The following is a 25,805-nucleotide window of genomic DNA, read 5'->3' on the forward strand; positions in this document are numbered from 1 at the left end:
AAAAAATTAACTTTTTTTAACATCTCGTGACAACTTTTCTTTTTTTGTATGCATCTTTTTATGAATCGTCCCCCATTCCATTTTTTTTTTAAAAACAATCTTGATCTCTGATAAAACTGCATGATTGAACTAAGTACAAATGGAACAGTGATAAGATTAGTAGTGGCACTGATGAGTCAAACCAGGAATAAGGAAAAGAGTGCATGTGCATACAATCTACATCAACTTTTCTGCAAACTAAAAAAGAACTTCCTGTCATAACCGGCAGGAAGAAAGATTGATGAATGGATAAAGAAAATGGCTTGAAGTATATATCTTGTAAACTGATCTGTGTGTTGTCTGTGATCCAAATATGGATGTGAAGAAGAGAGTTGGAGAGCATTTGCCTTATAAATACACTGGTTGGTGGGATTCTGAAAGAGATCTGGTACAAACTGAAATGCCCCTTCCCCTTGTGAAACCAAAGTCTATCAACTCTCCATAATTGCATAAATTTGTTGGGTAACACTAAATTTGAAAGTCCTTTGTGTGTCAGAGACTGCGTGAAATTAGAATCCATACACTTCCCTAAAACTGTCTGCGGCAAGTTGAAATAATTGGAAATTTTTTTATTTGCAAAGACAATCTTCCCAAAGTATTTTGTCCTTGTACTTCTACAACTACTCTCAAGTAATTGAGTCGGTTTCATATTCATTAAAAAAGTTTTGTTTCTACAACTTTAAGGAAAACATGGAGGTCTAAGAGTCTTATTGTGGTCTTATGGTGTTTTATTGTTGGTTTTTGGTTGCATTTTAATAATAATGATTTAAAAAAAAGCTTTTTTTTTTTCCTTTACAGTTGCAGTCAGATATTGTGTCTGTCTGCTTGTTTGTCGGTCAGGGTGTTGCATTTAGGTACGCATGCACAAAGTGGAGCAGATCACCCCTCTGGCAGATCTGTGTTGTCAGATTTGTGGCTGAGGGAGGATGACTGACTGGCTGGTTAGTCATTTGCATAGCTCAGGCATTTAAAAGGAGCTGCAGGTGCAAGATTCTCCTCACAGATGAGTGGATTTCGCAAAGCACTGATGGGGGTACTTTCTACTTCTGCTTCTTGTGAATTTAGGTAGTAGTAGGTAGTCGAAAGACTTTGCTGATTTCCAATCACGTTTTTTTGACTGGATATTTTTCTTTGGAAAATATTCATTGGGATCAATATAATGGATGTTCAGTGTTGTTATGTCGATTATTATCCCCTAAAGTAGAGAGAGCAATACACTGCAATTGCAAAAGACCTTCAACATGAGGACGCGTTTAGTGACTGGCAACTGAAGCAAACTGATTTTCCACAATGTCAGCGCTGATATCTGTGCTGTTCCTCCTCCTGGGTTTATGGGTCTCCAACACAACTTCCAACACATGGAGACAGTGTGCAGGTATGAAACACTTTTATTCATTTCTATCTCTTCCATCTTCAACTTTATGCTCCATTACCTCAACTCAATTCAACACAATTGATGTATAGTTAATAATTAACCAGTGGACTGTTTATGGTCTCATCTGACTCCTGGGAAGCCCCTGCAGCCAAAATTCTTTTGGATAATTCCAGCTGTCTGCGTCTGGATGGTGGGAGTGCTTGTGTGTGTGTGTAGATGTGTGTGTTATATTAACTTAAATTAACATCCACAAGCAAGTACAGACATTGCATGTGGTTAGGCTTAAACTCCAATCCTGTACACATTAAAATGGATGGAGGGGGAATGTTTATTTACTGTCTTATTAACTTGAGAGTATTTCTTCATGAATTAGTTTCGGTCTTACCAAGAGTAAGTTACATTAAACAACAACCGCACCCAAATTTCAGTAAGCTCCACCACCTCCTGGGGCCATTTCTCACACACTATACTTTGGTGGGGTGTATTTGAATGTATTTATAACTTTTTAGCTGCAGCTCCCACCCTTTCTGAATTACGTCTACTTGAAAATAAAGTGACATGTAACTGAGATCTGAAACTGAGATGTTTTTTCATAAAAAGCATGACAATACAATCAGCAGTATGAATGTAAAGTATATAAAGATGTAACATATCAGTGACTAATATCTTTTTATTTCTTGTGTATTTATTATCATAATACATTTCAGCTCTATCTATAAATACTATTGGGTAGTTTAATCTGTTGCAAACCCTTTCATTTCAAAACCTATCCTATGTTTTGTAGGCTAAAACCTGTAGCTAAAAACTATCAGATGTATAGAATAAACATAGAATCTTGCACTAAAGTAATAATGAAGTATTAGATGCACCGGTAGTAGTTCTAGAGGTTGTAAAAAGCAAGAATGACCATGAAAGAGAATACTCACCACAGCCAATGAGTGGTTTCTTTTCGCTAGTTGTTTAGTTTGATCATATTTTAGAAACTTGGGAGTTTTAAATGATTTAATTATTTGCAAAATCAATCCAGGGCCCCATCTTGTTTATTTTGCAGCCTAGTGGCTCTAAGCCCCTTAGGTTGGCAACCACTGGTTTATGGAGTGTTTTTCAGTCATTCAGGTCTCTTTATTTTCTTACTGTCCTCAGATTTGCTTCCCCTGGATCTTCTGTCTTTTGTTCTTGAGAGGGACACTTCTAAACTTGCACCTGGGCTGCGCATAAAACAGGCTGGTGGGGTGAGGGGTGTTCATTTTTTGAGCCCTGGTACATCCATGAGCTTTCCCTCCTCCCAGCTCCTGCCAAACTGCGACCTTTTCCCTAAAGAATTCTCAATTGTTCTGACACTGAAAGTCACTAGCAGTGCAGTCAAGGTGAGCGTCTGTCAGGATCTACCAGCTTAGATGATTGCTCGAGTGTGATGATCCTCTGCTAAAGTAGAAATGTTGCATTTAAAATCAAACATGGAAACAATATCAGGTAAAAAGTATTTGTCGTGCAACTGAACTATTTTTTGGCAATTTCATATAGAGCCAATTTAAAGTATCGATGCTGTATATGTAATGTATGCTTGGCTTACTGTAGTTTTTGTTTTCAAAATGTTTAGGAGGAAAACTGATTCAAAACTTAAATACTCAAAGTACAACTTCATCGAAATTGCACTTTAGTGCAGTATTTCAGTAAATGTACCTGGTTACTTTGCATCAGTGCCAAATGTGTCTGGTTGGTTTCTGTTTCCCTCACAGACAAATGAATATGTCTTTTCATTGCTGGAACCGCAAAACACAGAAAAAACTGCAGCTAAAGAGAAGAGTTTTGCCGGAAAAGATCAGCATATGGGAGAGAAGCAAGTCAAGAGTAATGGAGAGGCTGAGCGGATCATCCTTGGACTGAAGCTCTCACAAAAACGCCTACATTTCCTTTTTAAAGGTCATGGAAACTTGGTGTTTCGAGGCATCCGGCTGGCTGATAACCAATGGCACACTCTTGTTTTAGCTGTAGCTCATAATTATATGAGGCTCACAGTGGACTGCAGCTCACCGCTAGAAATGTAAGTTACACTTTTTTTTTCTTGCTCTTTCTTGCTCTGATCTCTGCCTCGTGCCATCATCTCCTCAGTTTCCTTGAAGCATAGTTTATCTTTCACCACAATAAAATGCTACAGCTCCCAATCAACTTGCCCCCCGCAGCCATATCACAGTGTCTTGACGGTATGTGATAGATGATTTGTAGTGGAAACTCCCTCTGGTGCACAGAAGATCTGTAGCACTTATGAATGTAATACAATTCACATCTCATGGTACTATGTTTCAGTTGCATAAACACAGCAGAGATAAAAACTTTAATTGAAGGGAATTTAACCCATTTACAAAGGGGAAATAGCTTACTTCTTCTGTTAGAAGTAATGATGTTTTATGGCAAACAGCGTTCCCTCCAGGCCTTTCCCTGCAGACCTCAACATTCAGGGATCCAGATTCCACATTGGTAGTAGCGGGAGATGGAAGGGCCTATTTTCAGTAAGTTTCACATTTTACAATGCGATAATATTCCTGAGAATTATGCTATCACCTCAACCCATTCGAAAACGAATATCTCACCTGCTGCTCCATATCAGGGTCTGCTGCGACAGCTGGTTCTGGTGCCGGGCTCAGATGCCACTCATCAAATCTGCCCTTCCTCTCAGCCCCAGCTAGCAACTTTGTCAGTGCCGCCACTGCTCCTAGATCTGCCTGTCAAAGGGAAGAAGGGTGATGGACAAGTGGCCTCCTATGGTAATTTTTTTTTTTAACATTTAATTCGCAAGAACTTTTGATTGAGCACAAACAAGTTACCATCTTTTTTACTTCTCTGTATTACGAATGCACTAGAATCTGAGATGAGAGTGTCAGTGGGCTTGGAGAGGCCATGCTCAAGGTTGCTACAAGGCCAGCTGTGGTTTAATCCGCTCAAGAAGGGCCTCTTCATCTGTGATGGTTCAGTATGGATCACTGTGATGGAGGGTGAGAATCCAACTCAACTTATATAAGGAAGTCTCTCTTCTTGTTAGTGTGACAGGTCACAAAATTTCCTTTCCATCAACACAGATCATAAAAGGCTGGACTATGTGTTGGAACATCAGATCCTCACCACCACCTCAGAGACGCACGATATAGAGGTATTTACCTTCATGTATTTTCCCTCTAAAACTGCTATAGATTTTGTGTTTCTCAAGACCAAGGTGGTCAATGCAGCTATTTTCTTTTCTGGAGGAAAGAAGTTATTGTTTTTTTCCTTTATTAGAGCTTAAAATGAGTGATTTGTCTTTATAAGCACCCATTCCAAACTGCTCAACCCACAGACCTACTCCATGTATAGGACCTGTATGTAAACTTGTTGTTAATATGTTTTTGTTTTGTCTTAATTTTCATGTCACAATTGGGTTTTTGTCTGCTCTCCAGGTTTTTCAGGTACCTGGCGTGGGTCTGATGGCTGCTATGGCTCACCGGTCTCTAGCCTCTGGCTCGGCTGTGTATTTTTGGACCCAGTCAGGTTTCAAACACTACCAGAATATTAGCACACAGGGAGCTCTGGCTTGGAGACATTTCAACATGGGACAAAGGGTATAACTGTTTATTGGAAAGATCACTGAATGCTCAGCGGAAGCTTTAATTGAAGTTACATTCCCAGTGTTTTGTTGTTTTCATGTAGGTATTTCTTGTGGTGTCAAATTCTGGAACCGGAACAGATAAGCAACTTAACAAAGAGTCAGACTCTTCTGTTATTTACAAGTGGAGCAAACGAAGAAAACGGTTTGTGCGGTTCCAGACTCTGCAGACCTACTGTGCACGAGACTGGGAGGCATTTAACATCAATCAACATACCTATCTTGCTGTGGCCAATCATAGACAGGGTAAAATTAAATATCTAACAAAACACCTTCTGTTACCATTCACGTTTTCTGGAATGTCATGAATAAACTTCTCCATTCTGTGCCATACTGGATTGTCTTTCAGGTGACAGTAATCACACTATAGACAGTGTGATATACAAGTGGAACAGATCAACAAAGTCTTTCGAAGTTCACCAGAAGCTGCTTACTTCAGGGGCCTACGACTGGGAGTTCTTCACTGTTGGACCATATCATTTCTTAGTGGTTGCAAATGCCTTTGACGGAGTGACCACTTCTATAGACTCTGTTATCTATGTTTGGCTTGATGGAAGCTTCCAGGTTTTCCAGACAATCAAGGTTTGTGGTGAGAATGTATTGGTATAAAAAAAGGGTTTAACTGACCGAGAGTTGTCCTTAAAAGGCTGCAAAGAATATACCATATCATTAATTGATTCACTTTACAAAACAGGTGCTTGATACCCCACCACAGTTGACAGCAAATCTGTCTTAATAGCACTTTAAGGTAGCACTTTGCTAGATGATTTCCATACCATTCATCTTCTCAGCTGTTGGGCTTTGATTTCCTCTGATGAGATCTGTATCTCTGAGATGAGTATGAAAAACTATCTTGTCTGCACAGACAGAGTGAAGGGAATACAAAGATAAAAGGGAAAAGAGATGGGGGGCAAGGAACAAGTGTGTAAATGCGTTCAAGGCAGGGCCAAAAATAGATTGTGTGGTTTGGCACGATTTGCTTGAGCGATGGCAGTGCTTTGTAACTGATAGCGAATGCTTTAATTGAATCTTGTCACATTGGATGTGGGCGTGCTGACACATTGATAGCCACGTGACAAAACACTGAGAGATATGTGATTAAGGGGAACTCCGCAGGTAGATGTGAAGATTCACAAGAACACCTTGGGGCTGGTGGAAATAAATTATCTGAAATCATCAGAGAAGAGTGAGAATACAGACTTTAGACATTTTTGGTAGCTGTGAGGCTCCATGATGCAAGGTCAGTCTGTTGGTCTATGTTTATGAATCCTTTTACATTTTGTACAGACATTTATAGTCCCCAATTTTTGGTGGTTGCAAGACTTTTCGTATATTGTAGCACTTTTAACTAGTCAAGTACTGACAAAACTATACACATAATTCTCACATTGCCTTATGGGAAATACTTAGTTCTAACTAGCAAAAATAAGCTCAGCTAAGTTAAAAAAAAAAAAGGTGGCGATTATGATAAATATTTTGTCCTCTAATCACTAGAATTGCATTATCATGGCAGTGAACATGTTCTTATGCACATATTTGTATGCACTGACGTACCTCAGTCTTGCTTAAATTGAAGAGATAAATTAATGACCAACAACAAGTGTCTAAATGACGTGTTGGGCAGGGATTTTTTTTTCTGGGCTTGCTTAGCATTATCATACATGCCAGAGGATGATTGTTATTTGCACAATGCTATGTTCCTATGGGGAAGGAGCCACATTTATTGTCTTTCTCACACCTCTGTATTCGTATTTTTCCTTTAAACAATTCAATCTGTAGTTGCTCACCATCCATATTTGTGCTTTCATGCTCACACTTGTTGACACATCCACTACACTACAGTATGCAATGAATTTCCCCCTAAGGGATAAATTATCCAACTGACTGGCTGACTGATTGATTGATTGATTGACTCTTTTTGTCTGTCAATGTAGACATTCTGTGCAACAGACTGGGAAATGTTCCAGATTGGCGACAGGGTGTTCTTGGTTGTTGCCAATGGACACAGACTCCATGGTAATAGACCAAGTCAGTACACCATCAACTCAACTATCTACGAATTGGACATGAGTGCACAACTGTTTGTCCGCTTCCAGGACATTGTCACCTACAGGTATTAATGTGCAGTCACCAGATGAAATATACCCAATGTATGGTACAAACATAGGCCATACAAGCATTTTTGTGAGCATTTAAATAGATTTAGAGATGTTTGCTGCCATTTTGTTTGCTTATTATCACCACCTACCTTCCTCTTTCTCTCAAGTGCTGTGGATTGGGAGTTCTTCAGCCTCAGGGAGGAATATTTTCTGGTTGTTGCTAACTCCTACAATGGAGAATCCTACTCTCTCAACAGCATTCTCTACAGGTATTCAACTTTTCAACAACCCCCTCTCCATGTAAAATCTTTCATCAGTCCTTTTTGTTATGTGTTACCCGTCATGACACCATCTTAAAAACATATAGCTGTCCTGCTGTTATGTAGATGCATTTTCTTACCATGAGCCAGATAGGATACAGCATACTAGCAGTTTTGTCATGTGAACAATAACTTGAGACAGGAATTTTATCCATCGATAAGCAGATGCTAATTGTCCATTAATGTGATTCATTTGTGTTTGTTTGTTTGTAGGTGGCAGGGATATGAAGGATTTGTTCCTGTTCACTGGCTCCCGACGATTGGGTGCAGCGACTGGGAGTTTTTCAGCTATAAAGGAGAGTCATATCTGATCTACTCTAGTGCCAAAGCACCGCTCTCTAAAGTATTTAAACTGAAAACCTACTAAAGAAATGTCTTCGTGGCTCAATATACTTAATTTGTGCGATTTATTTTGTTTCTATGTGTATTTTGATATCCTTGTACCGTAGAAGAGATTTTAAAACCATCATGGAAGAATATACCATTGACAAAAATGTCATGGGACAGTCAAATAAACTACTAAAATTAGAAATGTTATTAAATGATTATTTGTTTATTAGAAGTTTTACAGGGGTTTTGGCTATATTTGGTACAGTGACCAACCAAGTATACCAACATACAGTACTATGTTAACAACTGATGTACCTAATTTTGAAACGAACATGGGAGAAATTAATACAGCTCAGCCCTTTAAAATGAAAAATCTTTATGTAACAATGTGTATTATTAAAAATCATTTAACATTTTATTCACTAGCGAGGAAATGTGTCCCCTCGGGGATATTGAGCTGGACTTCTGCGTTTTGTCTCAGAGTAAATGAATTACATATGTAAAGTGAAAGTAAATTATTGAAATTTATTAAACTAAACTTGGAATGAAAGACGGTGGTGGTTTATGCATATGATAATCTCCAGCTTTGTTCATTTGGTACTTTTGTCTTATTGATTTCGTAATGGGTTTTGTTACACAAAGCTTAACTCCTCGCCACTTGAACATATTTGTCTCAAATCAGTACAAAAACTAATCAGTCATGGTTGGCTCTTAAAAGACTACATGTCCCACAATGCCTTTACAATACCAAAGAAGACAATCTCGGGAAAGGTGTTTTTTTTTTAATACAGACAGTGATTATTGTCGATGAAAATGTTAGCTTTTAACATTGCCATATTGCCATGTCATGGAGTGATAGGAGATTACAGAAAAGTTAGTTGTCTATTTATGAAACTATCATCAGTTGTTTAATTTTAGGTTAGCATTTTAACAAGTGAGGCACTACAAGTACCACAATGCATCATTACATGCTCTTCTAGGAAGAAACATGGCTGCTTACTGTTCAGCGATGGTATTTTTATTTACATTTCGCTTGTTGTCTGCTTCAATGCGAACTGTGGAAGAAAGAGCTTGTATCCGAAGCAATTCTGAGTAAAAGTTCAATCCAAATATTAGTTGGAGTTTCTGTGAGGTAGCGCTGTTTTTCCAACCTTTTCACGCGGACGGTGAAGGACTGATTTCTTTTATTTTCGCTGAGCTGTCGAGCCGCTCATCGGTGAGGGGCTGCGATTGATTTACCTTTGATAGCGTGCTAAACTAGCTTAACAACACACCCGCGAATTCAGCGCACACACACCGGTTAGTATTCGCAATGTTTAGCCCCGTGAAGTCCTCTTATTTCAGAGTCAGTCCGGCCACTGTCAACCGAGAACTCGGTAAGACCAAGATGAGATAGCAAGAGGGCACGTCGGAGTGCTATCAAGCGTTTCACTTGGACTAAACCCCTGCATAACTGAGAGAAAACAAAGCAATAAAACCCCACGCAACATGTTTGGGAATCTTTTCGAAGAAGAAGAGGACGAAGGTTTGTCATCGACCTCAACTACAGGAAGACTTGTTAAGGGTGGAGATGAGCCCCCTCCACCTCGTGAACGGAGCAATCTGTGTGGCATCAAGAACCAGGGTGGGACCTGCTACCTCAACTCTCTGCTCCAAACCCTGCTGTTCACCCCTGAGTTCAGAGGTACGGACAGGTGACTCTCCCACGAGCAACACCGAGTTCACTTCTGTTTACCTGTCCATTTGTTGGTGTGTGTTCGCAGAGGAGCTGTTCAGTTTGGGGCCAGAAGAATTGGGATGTCTTGAAGACAAAGACAAACCAGAGGCGAAAGTAAGGGATGCAAGCTGTCCCTAGTGGTAACCACCAGTGTAGTCTGTGACTGACTGCGGAGTGTGATGAAATCCATCCTTTTTTTTTTTTGCTTAGGTCAGAGTGATCCCACTAGAGCTGCAGAGATTGTTTGCCCGCTTGTTGCTGGTGGACCAGCAGAGCGCCTCCACCGCTGACCTCACAGACAGCTTTGGTTGGAACAGCAGCGAGGTCGGTGCCCATTATATGTGACACAGAAAGAAAGGGAGGCTCAAGTTACTTTTCGCGTTTCAGTGGTTGCTGTAATGAAGAAAATTTGTTGTCATACTTACTAAATGGCAGACAGGCCGTTAACCTTCTCGAAATTCCATTTCCCACTGCAGGCTGTCCAGGTTAATACACCGAGAAGGAGAACAGAAAGAAACGGGCTCAGAATTTGCCACAGGGCATTGTAACCTATTTTCACTCTTAAAAAAGACACGATATGATTAAGCTGCAAGTAGTGCTCCAAAACCATCAAGCTGCTGTTTAGTGGGGGAGATGAGAGAGACTATTAGGAAAACTGCAAAAAGCATTGAGAAGTTGTAAACTGCTCATTTAAAACAGGGAGACATGCAGTGTCCCAGTTTACAACGAGCTCATTTATTTAGCCCTTCAATATCTACGGTGTGTTCCTGATAATAAGGTGACTGAATTAATTCTCCACTTTGTATTCATCTCTAACAAAATAATTAGGAAGCGGTGGAAAATCAGAATGAGCTACTGGATCAGCAGAATTATAAAAAGAGGGTCAGCTGAGATTTCTCAGATTTGATTCACTTCTGCGAGTCTGTTCCTTTGGTACTAGAAAATCAAAATAGTGAATCTCACTGATTCCTTTTCTAATTCCAGTGAATTAGATGTTATATACACACAGTATACCTATCCCATAAAACAGAAGTGTTTTAATATTTGATTAGATTAAAAATAACAAAAGTTCTTTCTGTCTGTCCCTCCTGACATTGATCCTTTTTTTTTCCCCCTTTTGTTCTGGCTCTTAAAGGGGACAAATCAGCATGATGTGCAGGAGCTGAACAGGATTCTGTTCAGTGCCTTGGAGCACTCTCTTGTGGGCACCAGCGGCAGTACATTTATCCAACGCCTCTATCATGGGACCAGTGTTAACAGCATTGTCTGCAAGGAGTGTGGAAATGTCAGCCAGAGACAGGTGTGTGCCTGTGGAAACCTGCCGCAGGCTTTTCTGACCGCAGGCAGAGAACGCTGTCGCTTGATGTTGTGCTTTGGCCAAGAAAGATTTGGCTATCTCAGTAGAAGGATAAGTTACAGTTCACTTAGATTAGTGTTATTCCTCCCAGTTCTGTTTGAAATATGTGTTTGTTTCATCTCCAGGAGGACTTCTTGGACCTGACCGTGTGCGTCTGCGGTGTATCTAGCCTGGAGGAGGCTCTGTGGAACATGTTTGTAGAGGAAGAGTTGTTTGAGGGCAACAACTTGTACCGCTGTGCTCAGTGTGACAGATTGGTCACTGCTGCCAAGGTTGGTGCCAGTTTTTAAAGTGTGCAACCATGGTAACAAATGTTTAAACACATTAAAATGGTATTATTATTGAAATTGTATTATCTGCTATTGTCTAGTCTGCCAAGCTAAAGAAGTTGCCTCCATTCATGACCATGTCTTTGCTGAGATTCAGCTTCGACTTTGCCAAATTTGAGCGATACAAGGAGACGGGCCGCTACAGCTTCCCCCTCACCATCAACCTGCGACCTTTTTGTGAACAGGTACTGGAGGGAGCCGACTCTGCCAACAGGCATATTTGGCAATTGACACAAATGTTTTGCTCCTTTAAGATGTCTTGAAAACCGTTTTGTTTTCACAGACTGATGGAGAGGACTCTGATTTCACCTATGAGCTGTTTTCTGTCATCATCCATAAGGGCGGCTGCTATGGTGGCCATTACCACGTCCACATCAAGGACATTGATGAACTCGGTCAATGGGAGCCACCGGTAAGAAAACAACATGGGTGACTGTATAGTAAAAAGATGCAGATTTTCATTAAAATTGGTCGCTGTTCGCTGCAGGAGTTTGTTTAGATTGTTGTGCCTGTCGGCAAATTTATCATGCGTTTTCAAGTTTATCATTATCTTCAAGCTTTTGGATATATGCATTAGCAAAAGCAGCACCTCTGTCTTGTCAGGTGGAAGACTACAAACCCAAAACTCAGAAAAAGGTCAAGGAGGAGGTCAAGGACGCTTGTGAGCCAAAAGTACAAGAAGACGACCCCCTGTCTGTCCTCGCCGCCATAATTGCTCAGGTACGTTTTACATCTGACCTTCTTGTGCCGAATTTGTGCCACTTTTTATTTGTCGAGACGATGGCACTGTTGACCCGTGATCAGCGTTTAAACTGCAGCTTTTCTACTGTCCACTAGGAGTCATCAAAGAGTGTTCTGTTGGATCAGCTGGGTCAGAAACTCATGGATAAAATTGGCTCATCTTGGAGCAAAAAGTTCAGAAAACACTATGGTCCCATTGGAAAGGTATCGTTGTTTTCTTTGTTTTTTTTTTTTAGTTTTCCATTAGTTTTGTAGATATAATGCAGTTTTCATGGTTTTTTTTTTTTTTTTTTTTTTTTTTTTTTTTTTTTTTTTTTTTTGCTTGCTTAGTTCCTGCAGTCCCACAGCGATGTTTTCATGTTGGTGTCCAATGGTACTCGAGTGGCACTGAAAGCAAATCCACCAAGCCCAGTGACTGAGCCTCCTCACCCAGCAGAGACGGCCATCAGCTATGATCCTTTGACAGCTCCAGAGCCAGGAGCCCCTGAACAACAGTTAGAAGCACACCAAAACTCAAAACCAGAGGTATTGGAGCAAAAGCCCATCTCAGAGTTTACATGAAAATGTATTGCGTGTAAAGCTTTTGTAGTTTTCTTTCTTTATCTAAATTCTGGATGGACAGCTTGGGATTCCTTTGATGCCGGTTTTCTCACGGTGCGCCCTCCTGTCTGTCAGCAGGGTAGCCACTGGTTTGACCTTAATGACTCCACGGTGACTTCCATCAGGGAGTCGGACATAGAGAAGCAGTTCCAGGGCAAAGAGAGCGCCTACATGCTGTTCTACAGGAAAACACAGCTGCACAGGCCCAGTGAAGGTAATGAGTACCACATTTTGCATTTGTACTGGAAAGATTACATCTGCTTCGCTGAGCTGGCGGATTAAATGGAGGAGAGGTGAATACAGTCATTCAAAAAGGGCTGAATACATTTTTGTAGTTTATTCATTCTTTTCGGATCCGATAATCATTTACTGAGTAGTTGCTGTTTTTTTTTTTTTCTTTTCTTTTCCAGCTCTGAACAATCCTGAATATAAAGTTCCTTCTCACCTCATCCAGCTGGCTCAGGAGGAGAACATCAAAGCGCAGCAGATGCGGTATAGAAAGAAACGCACACTTAACGTATTGCGTCGTCATGTTTTTGTAGCCGTTTATGATCCGACTCAGTCATGAGAATTCACTCGTGTCTAACATTACTCAAAACTAGTGAGTGAGCGTATAGGAAGTACAAACCCTAACCACACCCAGAAAAAGAAGAAGAAACTTTTTATAAGATTTTTTTAACATTTAATTTACATTTAATAAAGCTCTGCATTTCCTCTGTTACAGTGAAAAGTTTGAAGCCACGAATAACACAGTGGAGCTGCATCTGCACCTGGCTCCTTCATACAGGCTAGAAAACGGAGCCCTGCAGCCAGTTAACAAAGAGTCAAATGGCTGCGTTGCTCTCAGTTTTGACCGCAGGAAAACCGTGGGGGAGCTGCGCATCACTATCTATCAGGTATTGGAGTTCCAAAAACAATAGCCACTTTGTTTTGAAATCATGAAAGAAACCCTTTTTTAATTTAATCCCCCCCCCCCTCCACTTAGATGCAGGAACTCTGGGAAGGAGATATGGCTCTAACTGTGGCCAAGAGTCTTCCAGCAGGTTTACATCTCTACAACACTCTCACAGGTTCGACACTTGAAACAATTAACTGGAAACTGTGAGCGAATAATTTGTTTTCTAGTAATATTATTTTGTTTTGTCGCGCTTTACAGACGACGGTGTATCCCTGTACAGTGCGGGAATCCACACAAACACTGAGCTCTTTGTGTGGAATGGCAGAGAGGTGAGGAAATGCTTCATTTAGCTCATACGTTTCCTCTTTCTGTTTTGTTGTGGTTTATCTCAGTGATGTTCAATGCTTTTTTTTTTTTTTTCCTTTTTCAGGTGTTTGGAGCAACTGTTCAAGCGGGAGCCGAGTGGGAGCCGGTCTTGCTGACTGTTGTCCGTCCCTTTCTGGGTGAAGATGTGGATAAAGAGGTGGAGAATGGGGTAGAATGTGACAGGAGCGAGGCGGATTTTGAAAATGGGGAGCCAGGACTTAAAAGGGAAGCAAGAGGGTTTGCGGGTGCTTCTACTCTTGGGCAGGTGAGGGAGGCACTGGGGGAACCAAAGGAGAGTCTGCTGTGCCAGGAGCATAAGAAGGGAAAGGGAAGAGAGCAGGGGGCAGGAGAGGGAGGGGGCGCAAGCGGGTGGAGGGTCTTCCCACCTGACGACATGCAGCGCACTCTGAAGGAGCTGTCGCTAAAAGACGGAGACGCGCTGTTGGTGCTGGAGCCACAGTCGTTTGACAGCAGGTAGGATCTCTGAGGTACTCTGTATGCATGCAGGGTGTTTCTGCTGGTGTCTAAGCTGTACTCCCGACTTCCTTTAGTGTGTTCGCCCTAAACGGAGACGTTGTCACGGTGACCACACCGTCTGACTGCCGCTGGCTCCAGGTGGATTTTCGGCCTCAGTTAAAAGGAGGTGAAGATAAAAAAGAGGAGGAGAGGAAGAAAGTCAAGGTTCCAGCCACAGGAAATATGGTCAGTAGTTTCTGTCTTTTTCTGGTTGTGTTTATTTTTTTAATTTTTTTTTTATCTGTCATGTGCTTCTTTAGGAAGATCATCTGGGTTTTTGTTTAATTTTGCTTTTGTGCAGCTGCTATGTGAAGTGAAACAGAGGGCCATAGAGGAGCTGCAGCTGCAGGATCTTCCCTCAGGCAAGATGCACATTTTCATCCATAGCTGCTGAATTGTAGCAGAAGAACTACTCTTTAAAGCACAAGCGCATCAAACGTTGTCCAACTAATCTAGTTTCTGTATGGAAGTTTGGGTTTTGCTGTGTAAAATGAATAAGAAGGGGGATGCAAAAACATTTTTTTAACTGGAACACTTCAAACTTGAGGCAAATTTTTTTTTTTTTTAGACTTTTGAGAGTGTCCATTTTTCACTATATGTATATAGTATGTAAGCTGTCAAGCCAGACAATATGATACAATCCAATTAGCTAATATATAAAAAATGACTCCCTGAAATAATCATATTTGAATAAGAATTCAGACCCCCTAACTTAGGCTCCAGTAACCCTAACACTTAGTGTCCTTAGTGGTGCTGTGCTGTGCTCAGGTCCAGACTCTGCCTTGGTCAGCACAGGAGTTTCACAAAATTTTACCCATCCCTCTTAGATCGTCTGGCTTGTATTCTGACACGCACCATCAGCTGTGGAACCCTATAGACACAGACTCGTGTACCCTCTTGGTTCGGTGGTTAATGTGCTGTATCAGAGAAGGACTTAAGTATACCTAAACTGTTTTTGTTTGCGTTTCTTTTGCCACACTTGAGACGGTCACAAAGTGTTTTCATCGGCCTCGCTCTTAAACCCGGCTGTTTCCCCTGTGCTGCAGGTGCACAGTTCTGTCTGAGGCAGGTCGACTGCACAGGGAAACTCCTTCCTCCAGGTACCGTGTCATTTGTTTCCTGGGGCTTTATTTCAGGCTCGAAGATCACTTAAGAGCTGGAAATCCCCCTCATTTTCACAAAATATCAGAAACACTTTCCTTTATACTGTCCTACTAAAAATGTTTAATAGGTACTCCCCCTGCTTGTAATTTTCCTTCTTATCATCTGCCTTTGAAATCTCAGAGCATGTTTCTAAAGTTCGCTCCTTTTCGCCTTATCCTGGTTTGCCTTACAGTTTGTGAGGAGCTGAGTGTTCGGGAGGCAGGAGTGCGACTCATGACCACACTGACTCTCTGTCCGGGAAGCAGCCCCAAGGCATCACAGGTGTGTCTTTTTACTTCTTCAGCAACATCTTTTTCTCCCCCCCCCTCGCACCTGCACTGATGAAAGCTCCAGAACCTGTAATAAAACAAATCCAGGAGTTATGAGTGTAAGGTACCTGATTGAAGTTGTGCTTCTCCGTGCTTTGCAGCTGTTGTTGTGCTACACTGTGGGTTCAGCTCCCTCTGCTGGCATGGAAATGGACATAATTGTGGAGAAGAACTGCACCGTCAAAGAGGTGAGGCAACGAAAAGACTCACAGTTTGCTCCCATTAGATGTAGGTGTAGTTTAAAAAAGATTTGTCATTGTTTCACTTATTTATTCTTCAGTGTCTTAAAGCGATGCTGGATGCTGTTGGACTTGATGGTAAGACTTCTTTCTTTCTTTCTTTCTTTCTTTCTGTAGGTTTTTTTCTCCCCGTTTGTATTTTTCACGTACCATAAACACAACTTTGGTGAAATTAGAATTCATAAGGTTATCTCTGCTTTCGTCACAAATTCAAGTCCTTTCTGTTGTTGCACTCATGATAAGTGTCCGTTTTTGTTTTTTTCAGGCACATGTTGGCACTTGAGGAGACTAGATTGGTGTGAAGAGGTTGGAGAGCCACTCATGGATGAGGTAAGTCGCTGGCTGGTTCTAAACGACATCTCGTACTCGAGTCAAACATCTAGGACCCGCAACCTGGATTTTGATCCGTTGCGTAAGGCGGGTGTTTTGCATGCATTGTCTTGATCTATCTGTCCTCTTAGATGGAACGGTCGCTGTAAATTGGTACAGTGTTGTTCTGAGAGATAACCTTTATCCTGTAATGAAACATTTCTATCCTGATGGGAGCACTCTGTTCCAGGAGGACAATGCCCCATTCATACAGCCCCATTGATCTATTGAGAGGTTCAATGAGTATGAAAATAATCAGAAACATGTGCTACTTTATGTGGATTTTAGCTTGCCCTCATATTGTGTATCTCTTTTAGGTTCTCCATGTATGTTCATCGATTAGATAACCCTTAAACCTTTGGTCACATAGTAACAGCACCCTCTTTATTCCCAGGATGCTTCTCTGTCAGAGCTGAAGCTTGTAAATGGAGAGACAGTGGTTGTCACAGAGGGACTTTTACCTCCGAAGGTACTTGAATGTTTTTAGTGTGGCTGCAGATTCATCACGTTTTACAGCATCATAGCTTCTTTCTTCAGGCCCTTTTTGTCTCTATTTTTTTCTCAGGGTTTTCTTAAGCTATCTGTGTGGCTGTGTGTGGATCCCAAAAATATGCCAACGGGTTTTAATCACACAGACAACGGCTCTGCCACAGAGCAAGAGCTGGGAGTGGAGAGTGAAGTTCCCCTCTGTGCCACAAACACGGCAGAGCTGATAAGTGTGGGACAAGTTGAGATATCAGATGAGGCCACTCTGGAGGAGCTCAAGACTCAGGTTTTTATTATTCACTCATTCATTCAGGGCATTCCCCCTTAAATGTTCCATCCAGGTGGTTTCAGTCTTCATTCCTGAGTGATAAATGTTCCCGAGTTTCTGTTTTAACCAACCACAACCACATGCACGACCAGGAAGCGATTATGTTTCTTTCACATTGAACCTGAATTTCTATCAGAAATATTTAATTTTTCTACAGAGAAAGAGTTGTAATTAAGATGGAAAGGAACTCGACATTTCCATTTTTGCTCTAGAACCTGTGTATATCATTTAGGCTCACAGGTTTCCTCGTTGATGTGCAAGTTACCGAGGACAAGTCCAACGATCCATTTCTCTTTTTAGAACCAAGTAAAAAAAAAAAAGAAAAAAGACAAAGATTCTGTCCATCTTCATCAGTGTTTGGCTCAGAGAAAGTGGCATCGGTTTAGGATCTTTGATTTAATGTCTTAGTTTGAACTTGCCATTGTGGATGCAGTGACAAACTGTTTACTGACGCTACTTTTCAGAAACATTCTTGAGCGCATGCTGTGATTTCTACTGCAGAAGGATTTATTGCACAGTTCCAGTGTTTTTCAGTGCTTAGAATGACTTTTTCTCTGAACTCTATTCTTCTTATTATAATTATTGAAAATGATCTTGAATAATAAACCTAATTTCTCTACTTTAACGCTTACGTTGTACTGTTGAATGACTGACTTCCTATTTAAAGTCTTTATCAGCAACCTTAAATCCGTTTACCTGTCTGGAGCGTCCCCCACCTCTCTCCCAGGGACAACAGGGTTAGACTCCGTTGTCTTGCACCTCTGAACGTGATAAAGCGGGTTTAGATCATGGATGGATTGGTGCATTCTTATTTGGATGCTCTCCAACGTTCCTCTTATCCTTTCAGGTGTTGACGCTGCCGGCACTTCAGGATGTGTGTGCCCCAACCACTGGGTTTTTGCGCCTGTGGCAGATGGAGGGACAAAGGCTGGCACGTATACTCAGAGGACAACAAGTCACACTCAGGTCTAAACACTGTCCTCTCAGAAGTTTCACAGTTGCACATTCTTGGCCAGCGATGGATTAAAGTAATGCTATTTTCCCCAGGAAGTTGAAGCTGAGCAGTGGTACAGACCTTTGTGTGCAGCACCTGCAGAATGAGGAGGATCTTGGGTAAGTTTTGGGTACCTAAATTTTTTTCTTTCTTTTTTAAACCTTTTTTTTTTGCTTAGTTTTCCTCTATTTAATGTGTTATGTGTAAATTTATTCCTGGTTTAAAGGCCTAAGCAAGTGCTGCTGAATGTTAAGATGGGAATACCTGGGGAGAGATGTTACTATCCCTCAGAGGAGCTAATCTGGGATGCTTCTCATGATTCATCTCCTCGATCTCTACGTACATGTCTGGCTGCGCACTTCGGCCTCTCACCTGACTCTGTGCTTTTAGCCAAACACCAGCCAGACAAACATGTCTGGGAAGAGATCTCCAGCTGGGTAATATTAAGAGTCACTCTTGAAAAATATCTTGTTTTTAGGGAGTTTCAGGATGGTCCGTTATTGCTAAATTTTTGCATTCTCACTTCCTTTTACTGTCAGACTCAGCAAGTATCCAAAAAGAAGAAGAAGAAAAAGGCAGAATCGCTGCTAGGAGCGCCATTCCACCTCAAAGATGGAGACATAATTGGTGCCAAGGTAATCCTAAAGTTCTTGTTATTTAATAGATGGTTTTGTTTTTCTGAGTTGTCCTGAAATGGTTCACAAAGCTTTTTGTTTCTTTCTTTTCTTCCTCAGAACCTTTTGGTTGACAACAACAGGGACTTCATCACAATGGAGGATGAGCAGGGCCAGCAAAGACTCAGGGAGCAGGCAGAGCAACGCAGGAAAGGGTGGGAGCCCTTAGCTTTTGCACACGCAACCGCTGTCAAAAACAACTTTTTGATTATTTCTGTGGCTTCACAGATGCTACACTAGAAAGGAACGAGGAAAAAAGATCCATAAAGAAAATCCATGCAGATTGTTTTGTTTTTCTAGCTGCGTTTCCTCTTAATTCACGATCCTTTTGGTGACTTTTGTCCTCTTGCTTATTTTCAGAGGGCAGACCGCAGCCTCCGACGGTGCCGGGCGAACCAAATCCAGGAAGCCAGAGGTGCCGCTATCAATCAGTGTCGGTGTATTCAGATAGCATCATTCTTCCGCTGGTGTATGGACAAATCAGGACTTCTATAACAGTATATGTGCACACACATTGGGATGCAACACTGCAAATTAGGACATTCCAACCAAATCAGTATTGTGCTGTTTGTTTTTCTAGAACCGTTTGCATACTGTCACTCTCCCCAAATCACTCAAAGGTAACAAAAAAGAAAACGTAAATTCCTTCCCGCTTCTTATCTTAGTGATGACTGAAGAGAAGAACTTTGATTTGCTACTTTGTAATGACTGGTAGTCATTTTTCATTTCTCTATGCATATACATCCTGAGATAAACGACTTTTTTTTTTTTTTTTTTTTTTTTTTTTTAAACGGACACAATTACCTGCTGGAGTTTCTTTTGACTTTCTATTTTGAAATTCGGTTTAGACTGCTATCCAGTGGATTTTAAAATCTTGCTTTCTTCAAGTGATTTCACTTGAATCCATGCAGGGAATTGCCATCACTAAATCTCCATATTCTTTCTAAAGTTTTTATGATAAAACGTTTCACTTTGCATTATGGTTGAAAGTTGCTCCAGATCATTGGCGACTTTTAGGTTTTAGGTTTCTGGGGAGAGGAGAGATAGGCCTTAATGTGGAGAAGCTCCAGTGCTGCTCTGTCTTCCCTACCTCACTCTCAACCTCTCCCACTTCTCTTCCTCTACCTCTTCTGACCTGCCTGTCGATGACTTTTTCTAGTCCTTTGCTTTTCACTTGCTATTTATTGGAATAACTAGTGGAGCAGGTGAAACGTTGGAAACATTGTCAAATGTTTTAACCCAGTGCACTTAACATTGGATGAGCCATGATGAAATAACTGGGATATATTGGGTGACTTAATTCCAGCCTTTTTAGAGGTGAATATTAAAGCAGGATGCCACTGTAGTTCACCATCTTCCACTGAACAACGAGCTGTTTGGAGCTGAAACTGTTATAATGTTATATGACCGGTTAAGATGCCAGATGAAATCAGCTCACCTCTGCCCTGGAAATGTACTGTAAAACTAGATTTATGTTAAAGTTAAAGATCCCTGCGATTTCTGTAATGTTTTTATTGCATGCACTATATGTGACCTTTAGGGAATTTAAACTCACTATTTTCAATACTGTATAAATTAGGTTTTTTTTTGGGAGGGATTTAATTTTGTTATATGAATCTGGCCTTGATAAGTGCCAATAATTTGCTAGCAGAAGTATAATCTATAGATAAAAACAGTTTGATAATAAACTCGGCAGTAGGGGGATTATGTTCTGTATCATATGGTTTCAATTACTTGTTACCGATCACATTGTTGGTGTTATTGATCATGACTAATCTTCTGTTATCCATGCCAGATTGTATTTGCAGAAAGTATTTTATGAACAATAAAGGCTATACAGACGCAATGATCTGTCATGTTCTTCATGCTCAAACAGATTCTCTATGAAAGGAGCTTGCTTTTAAACGGATGGCGGTGGCTTTTTGGGATTCTGTTTTTCCAGAGAAACTATTCAGCGAGTCACCGTGACATTTGGCACAAATATTAAAGGTTCACAGATTATGTCTACGGATAAATGCAACCCTATAAAGAGCTTCACCACTCTGTCTAGAACAGGGCTTGCCAAAACAATTAAAGCAGAAACAGAAGTCCACATACAGTATGGTTTGCAGTGAATTAATCCCAGTAACTTCTCCGTTGTGGACATTTCTGCTTTGTAAAGTCTATCAAAAGCACGTTTAATGACTACCTAGAATTACGTATGTTAACACCCACCTAAGGATGAAACATTAGGTCTGCGTTGCGTTTTTGTTCATGACTAAGATCATTCGAAAACTACATTTTGTGTCTAGTTTACCACAAATGAAGACATGTGAGCGCTATCACGCCAAACCCAACATGAGCAAAACGTCGGCTTGGTCATAGTTGCATTAGTGGAAGTTCACCTGTGTAGCAAGTTAATTTACAACAAAGAAAATTAGTTTTCGTTGTTGTAATTTAGCACTAAACGTGTTTATATTTCCATAATAATCGAATCTACTGTGACATGAGTGCCACTCCCTCGTGTAATAATTCCTCCTCTTGTAATTACGATGGTTTAACAGCACATTTTCCTTTGACCAATCACAGCCCACGCAGCCTGTAGATCATCCAATCAGCTTTCCGCGCTGCAGTTTACGTCCATGCCTTCTGACAGTATTAAATTGACAGGCAGCCACGCTTTAAGGGATGCGGAGAAGAATCAGAGCGGGAATAAGGTTAACAGTTTAATTCTTAAGTGGAGCGATAACGACTGTAAAAATGGTTGATGCTTTCTGCGCAACATGGAAACTGGTTGACAGCCAGAACTTTGACGACTATATGAAAGCAATTGGTGAGTAAATTGTATTTGTTTTCTCCTTGCAGTGAGACACTCATTATAGAGATATTGTCCAGCGTAATATATTACTAAGGTGAGGTCCTTTTTGGGGTTTTTCAGGCGTTGGTTTTGCCACAAGACAAGTGGGCAATGTCACCAAACCGACGGTGGTGATCGGCCAAGATGGAGAGAAAGTGGTGTTGAAAACTTTGAGCACCTTCAGGAACACTGAGCTTTCTGCCAAACTGGGAGAAGAGTTTGATGAGACCACACCCGATGACCGGCATGTCAAAGTAAGCTTGTTTAAAGTTTGCAAGATGTTCTTTGGTGTTGTTCAAGCATATTTCTGTGCTGGCTTTGATTTGAGTATCATTTTCTCACACAGTCTACCTTCACCATGGAGGGAGACAAATTTGTGCATGTGCAGAAATGGGATGGCAAAGAGACCAAATTTGTCAGAGAACTCAAGGATGGAAAGATGGTGATGGTAAGATTAAACAACGCCTCTGAGGTTTTCGCTTGTTTAGTGCTTACATTTGTCAGTGTAAATTGTGATTTACAAGCTACATTTCTGCGGGCTTATACCAACTCACTCTTGAAGGGTGCTGTTCAAACAGATCTACCTTGTTGTGAAGTAACTGCATTCACATGGGCAGATGAAAACTTGCCTCACATTTCCAAAATACTCACAGCTTACTGTGACCTGCCTGTAATACCGTTGGTGTTTTTGCTTTATTTCCTCTCTGCTTACAGACGTTAAGCTTTGAGGGAGTCACAGCGGTCCGCACATATGAGAAAGCCTAAACTTTACCGTCCACCTGAAAGCGCCAATCATCCCGGGGCTGTGAATGATCAACGTGTTCCACTTTTTACAAAAAGATAAAAACAGAATGTGTTGTTTTTACTCCATGCAGTGGCTTGCACTTCACCTCTTGTTGTAACATGAGATGAACTTTTTTTGGGAACCTTTTGTAAGATCTTTTGTAAGAAATTTGGATGGTGAACTGTTTCGATCTTTGTGTTAAATGTGAAAAAGGGAAATAAACTGCTAAACTAAACTTTTTTTTTTAATGTCTCAGGCATTTCATTTGTTTCTGACCGTCGTCAGCGCAACATTATAACGCCTTTATCTCTCAGTTACATTCAGTCTTTCTTTGGGAACTTTGCATGCGGTCACACATTTCTATTCAGATGTGTCAGCCTGAGCCGTGGGAACAGTGATTTCCCTGTGATGGGTCCGTTCCAGGTGACAGCTGCAGGGTGACGGTGCAGGCCAGGCCAGACCCGACCGTGCAGCAGCAGCGACAGCCAGTGTGACCATTGAACTCACTGGAGTGAATGCCCTCTGGTAACCCACAGATGGTCTGAGACGATGAGCTGGGGGGGAGGTGTGCTGATGTCACTCGCTTCGGGATAATCCGGTTTAAGTTGTGGTGTCATTACGTGAGGCATCATACGATGGTGTGTGGACCAACCCTGACTGAATGCTTCTGCTGGCGTGATGGGCAGATGATGATAAGTGAGGACACAGTGAGGAATGTTGCAGTTTGTATTCATCTAATTTCAATGGTTAGATGATTAAAGCATATAAATAGTTTCAATAGATTTTTGTTCAAATGTGTATCTTTACATCCTTGATACAGAGTATTTCTAACTGTTTTAATGCTCAGTGTTCCTTATTTAATTTATTTTCCCCATATTTTGAGAGGCTAAGTACAGCCTCTCTGCCCTGCCCTGTGTGTGCTGTGACGAGCCTACTGAACACTGTGACTACAAGTGGCCATTCTACTCATCTGAGCACACTTGCTGCCAAGTTTTTGGCCACTTCTGAATAGTCTGTGGCACAAAGAAACTGTGGTAACTGGAGTGGAACTCATTGATAGTTGCCAGTTGAATTAATTTAGATTAAAATCAGTCTTTATGCTCCAGATATAGCAGCCCCGACTCTCACAAAACCATTTGCATAAGTATTTGGGCTGCACATAGTTAAAAGACAAGTTATGTCACAGTTTTCTCAGAGGTATCATTGCATTGAAAATGCAGAGAGGGAGCTTTTTTACCCTCTGTGTAAGAGGAACAGTAAAAGATAACAGTTCAGCGTACTTGCTCTTCTCAGGAGAGCAGCAGGAGTCTCCTCTTTGTGAGGAATCTGTGTCAGTGGCGTAAACTGACCTAGATTAATCCCCCTTTGGGGAGTAAGATGACCTCGACATCTTTAGTTGTGGAGCATTTTCAAACTTCAGATTGCGAAATCAAGATTATCAGTGAGAATAATGAGACAACATCCTGGTCATTTGTATGAAATAAACCAAACTAAATTATTTAACAATAAGGGGCAACAACTTACACATGTTGCTAGCAAAATTAAGTTCTTTAAAGGCTTTTAAACCACAGGCTACTGTATATCTGCTATCAGGAAACATTTTCTTGTATCAAGATATTGTAGCATTTTGTTTTTTTTATAATGTTTTCCTGATTCAGCCTGATTTCCCCAGGTAGGCCAGAGCTTTACTGGATAAAATCCATGTCTTGAAATGAAAGAAGTTGTTAGACAATTCAGAGTGCCATGATCAGTGGTATCAGTGCCATCTAGTGAGCAAATTGAACAAAAAAAAATTAAACCGGTTCCAGAACTGACCCGACCTCCATAGCTGATAATGTCTGGACTGAGAAACCTGCTCATTCTTCTCTTGAATCTTGACTGAACGACACTCAGTTTGAGGGATTTTCTTTTTTAGCACTGACCACAAGATATCACTATCATCAAGGAAGAGAAGCTGAACGGCTCTTTGTGTAAGAGATGTTGGGATCGGTACCTTAAAGAAGAGACAAATACTTGCAATACTATGTTTTAATGCTGAATTGCTTCTATTCACAAGCATTGAGGGTATAATTGAAAAAATGATCCATAATGATATTTTACTGCAGATAAAATTTCAGCAGTAATAGTTTCAGATAAAAGTAATTTCTTCCTATTTATTAAACTATTTACAACAAAATCATTTTTTGTTAATTGTAATCAAATGATTTTACACACGCGTCTCAAAAACATTGACAGACGAGGTCTTTTTTTAAGGATCAAATAATTGTTTCCTTAAATCAAGTGTATATGTCGTACATGAAATTTAGATTGAGAGGAAAATATCACATAAAGATTTCAGAGCATAAAACACATGCACATATCATGCACAGATCATTCAGAGACTATAAGACAATAAGCACGATAACCACTGAGATAATCTAAAACTAAAGTATTGCACATGTTCACCAGGTAAAAATCTGTCTTTAGTTATAATTGTGTTTGAAAAAAATGTGTGTCTTTTCACACATCTCCAATAACTCATGAAGATATTTAAAGACAGAACAGCGCACTGCCCACATCCTCGTCAGTCAGGGGAGCATCACCATAAAACTGCAGCTGTAACAGTTTAGTTACTGAAGCCTGAGCTCGCTCAGAGCTGCACACGTGTGCATCGTTCCTGGACTGATGAAGAGCGCGTTCCTATCCTTTCACATTAAAAAGATAATTGGATTTCCATTAGTCTCAGGATTAGTGCCACGAGCTGTAGGAACTCTCGTCTGCACAACATATGGAACAAAGGCAGACGACTGAGAAATAATGTTGTACATTTTGAAATAATCTGCACCGCCATGTGTGAGCATGACCACAGGATGCGCTGATATAATCAACGATTTAAAAACATTCGACTCTCAACCACTACAATACTGGTTTTCAGAGGCCATGAATACATGATTTGGCTGCTAGAGTAAGACCAGAAACAATATTCAATATCATTTTCAGCCCTCACGGCACATATCCAGAACAGGATGCTCAGATAAAAAAAGAAATCCTGATTATATGACCTCTGGTTAACACAGTTAATCTGAGACACCATCAGAAGCTATGATTCCATGTAATGTATGCATATAGCATAAAAGTCTTGGGTTCTTCTACAAAAGAACCTGTCAAAAAGTTCCCACAATATGTCAAGTTTCTACCTCCTTTACACAGATAAACAGCCAGCGACAAAGTCAGTGACAGTGTGTGTTTGGTCAATCAAGGAATTACAGAATAAATCTGATACCTGATGGTAGAAAAAAATCAAATAATAAAACTGAACT

The 25,805-nt window shown here is 40.8% G+C and overlaps 3 protein-coding genes across 5 annotated transcripts; all 3 read left to right on the forward strand.

The window, feature by feature from the left end:
* The first annotated feature begins 1,155 nt into the window (after positions 1-1,155).
* Positions 1,156-8,350, forward strand: LOC140270161 (thrombospondin-type laminin G domain and EAR repeat-containing protein-like). Its single transcript, XM_072365257.1, has 13 exons — positions 1,156-1,414; positions 2,558-2,781; positions 3,154-3,458; positions 3,834-3,924; positions 4,023-4,179; positions 4,276-4,407; positions 4,492-4,562; positions 4,846-5,007; positions 5,096-5,297; positions 5,401-5,633; positions 6,986-7,164; positions 7,318-7,419; positions 7,684-8,350. Exons 1-13 carry the CDS (start codon positions 1,330-1,332, stop codon positions 7,835-7,837), a joined length of 2,097 nt encoding a protein of 698 aa, XP_072221358.1. The 5' UTR covers positions 1,156-1,329; the 3' UTR covers positions 7,838-8,350.
* A 429-nt stretch (positions 8,351-8,779) lies between these two features.
* On the forward strand, positions 8,780-25,536 carry usp40 (ubiquitin specific peptidase 40). 3 transcript variants are annotated; one of them, XR_011907666.1, is made up of 32 exons: positions 8,780-9,484; positions 9,564-9,631; positions 9,728-9,841; positions 10,653-10,817; positions 11,000-11,146; positions 11,245-11,388; positions 11,487-11,615; positions 11,807-11,923; positions 12,041-12,148; positions 12,275-12,469; positions 12,620-12,758; positions 12,955-13,036; positions 13,269-13,440; positions 13,530-13,614; positions 13,701-13,771; positions 13,873-14,282; positions 14,360-14,510; positions 14,626-14,686; positions 15,371-15,424; positions 15,661-15,749; positions 15,898-15,984; positions 16,077-16,113; positions 16,301-16,365; positions 16,799-16,873; positions 16,970-17,176; positions 18,066-18,184; positions 18,266-18,331; positions 18,439-18,649; positions 18,752-18,847; positions 18,947-19,041; positions 19,247-19,506; positions 25,520-25,536. XR_011907666.1 is itself a non-coding variant. In XM_072364729.1 (31 exons), the coding sequence occupies exons 1-31, from the start codon at positions 9,289-9,291 to the stop codon at positions 19,335-19,337; spliced, it is 3,846 nt and encodes a 1,281-aa protein (XP_072220830.1). In that variant the 5' UTR covers positions 8,780-9,288; the 3' UTR covers positions 19,338-20,732. The 3 variants fall into 3 exon arrangements, 2 of the variants coding, with proteins under 2 accessions (XP_072220830.1, XP_072220831.1); XM_072364729.1 differs by lacking the exon at positions 25,520-25,536 and having other exon boundaries at positions 19,247-20,732; XM_072364730.1 differs by lacking the exon at positions 25,520-25,536 and having other exon boundaries at positions 12,623-12,758; positions 19,247-20,732.
* Positions 21,535-22,745, forward strand: LOC140270037 (fatty acid-binding protein, brain-like). Its single transcript, XM_072365108.1, has 4 exons — positions 21,535-21,698; positions 21,804-21,976; positions 22,069-22,170; positions 22,437-22,745. The coding sequence occupies exons 1-4, from the start codon at positions 21,626-21,628 to the stop codon at positions 22,485-22,487; spliced, it is 399 nt and encodes a 132-aa protein (XP_072221209.1). The 5' UTR covers positions 21,535-21,625; the 3' UTR covers positions 22,488-22,745.
* Positions 25,537-25,805: the final 269 nt, after the last annotated feature.

The sequence above is a fragment of the Leuresthes tenuis genome, unplaced genomic scaffold (assembly GCF_036924035.1).
Source record: "Leuresthes tenuis unplaced genomic scaffold, fLeuTen1.0.hap1 SCAF_15, whole genome shotgun sequence".
NCBI classification, from domain to species: domain Eukaryota; kingdom Metazoa; phylum Chordata; class Actinopteri; order Atheriniformes; family Atherinopsidae; genus Leuresthes; species Leuresthes tenuis.

Excerpts from the sequence above, each read along its gene's own strand:
- LOC140270037 (XM_072365108.1), top strand. The coding sequence starts at position 21,626 with ATGGTTGATGCTTTCTGCGCAACATGGAAACTGGTTGACAGCCAGAAC. Across the intron at positions 21,977-22,068 it reads CCGATGACCGGCATGTCAAA|TCTACCTTCACCATGGAGGG; the intron begins GTAAGCTTGTTT and ends TTTCTCACACAG. Across the intron at positions 22,171-22,436 it reads AGGATGGAAAGATGGTGATG|ACGTTAAGCTTTGAGGGAGT; the intron begins GTAAGATTAAAC and ends CTCTGCTTACAG.
- LOC140270161 (XM_072365257.1), top strand. The coding sequence starts at position 1,330 with ATGTCAGCGCTGATATCTGTGCTGTTCCTCCTCCTGGGTTTATGGGTC. Across the intron at positions 2,782-3,153 it reads TCACTAGCAGTGCAGTCAAG|ACAAATGAATATGTCTTTTC; the intron begins GTGAGCGTCTGT and ends TTTCCCTCACAG. Across the intron at positions 4,408-4,491 it reads ATGGATCACTGTGATGGAGG|ATCATAAAAGGCTGGACTAT; the intron begins GTGAGAATCCAA and ends CCATCAACACAG.
- usp40 (XM_072364729.1), top strand. The coding sequence starts at position 9,289 with ATGTTTGGGAATCTTTTCGAAGAAGAAGAGGACGAAGGTTTGTCATCG. Across the intron at positions 17,177-18,065 it reads TGGAGGAGCTCAAGACTCAG|GTGTTGACGCTGCCGGCACT; the intron begins GTTTTTATTATT and ends TTATCCTTTCAG. Across the intron at positions 18,650-18,751 it reads GGGAAGAGATCTCCAGCTGG|ACTCAGCAAGTATCCAAAAA; the intron begins GTAATATTAAGA and ends TTTTACTGTCAG.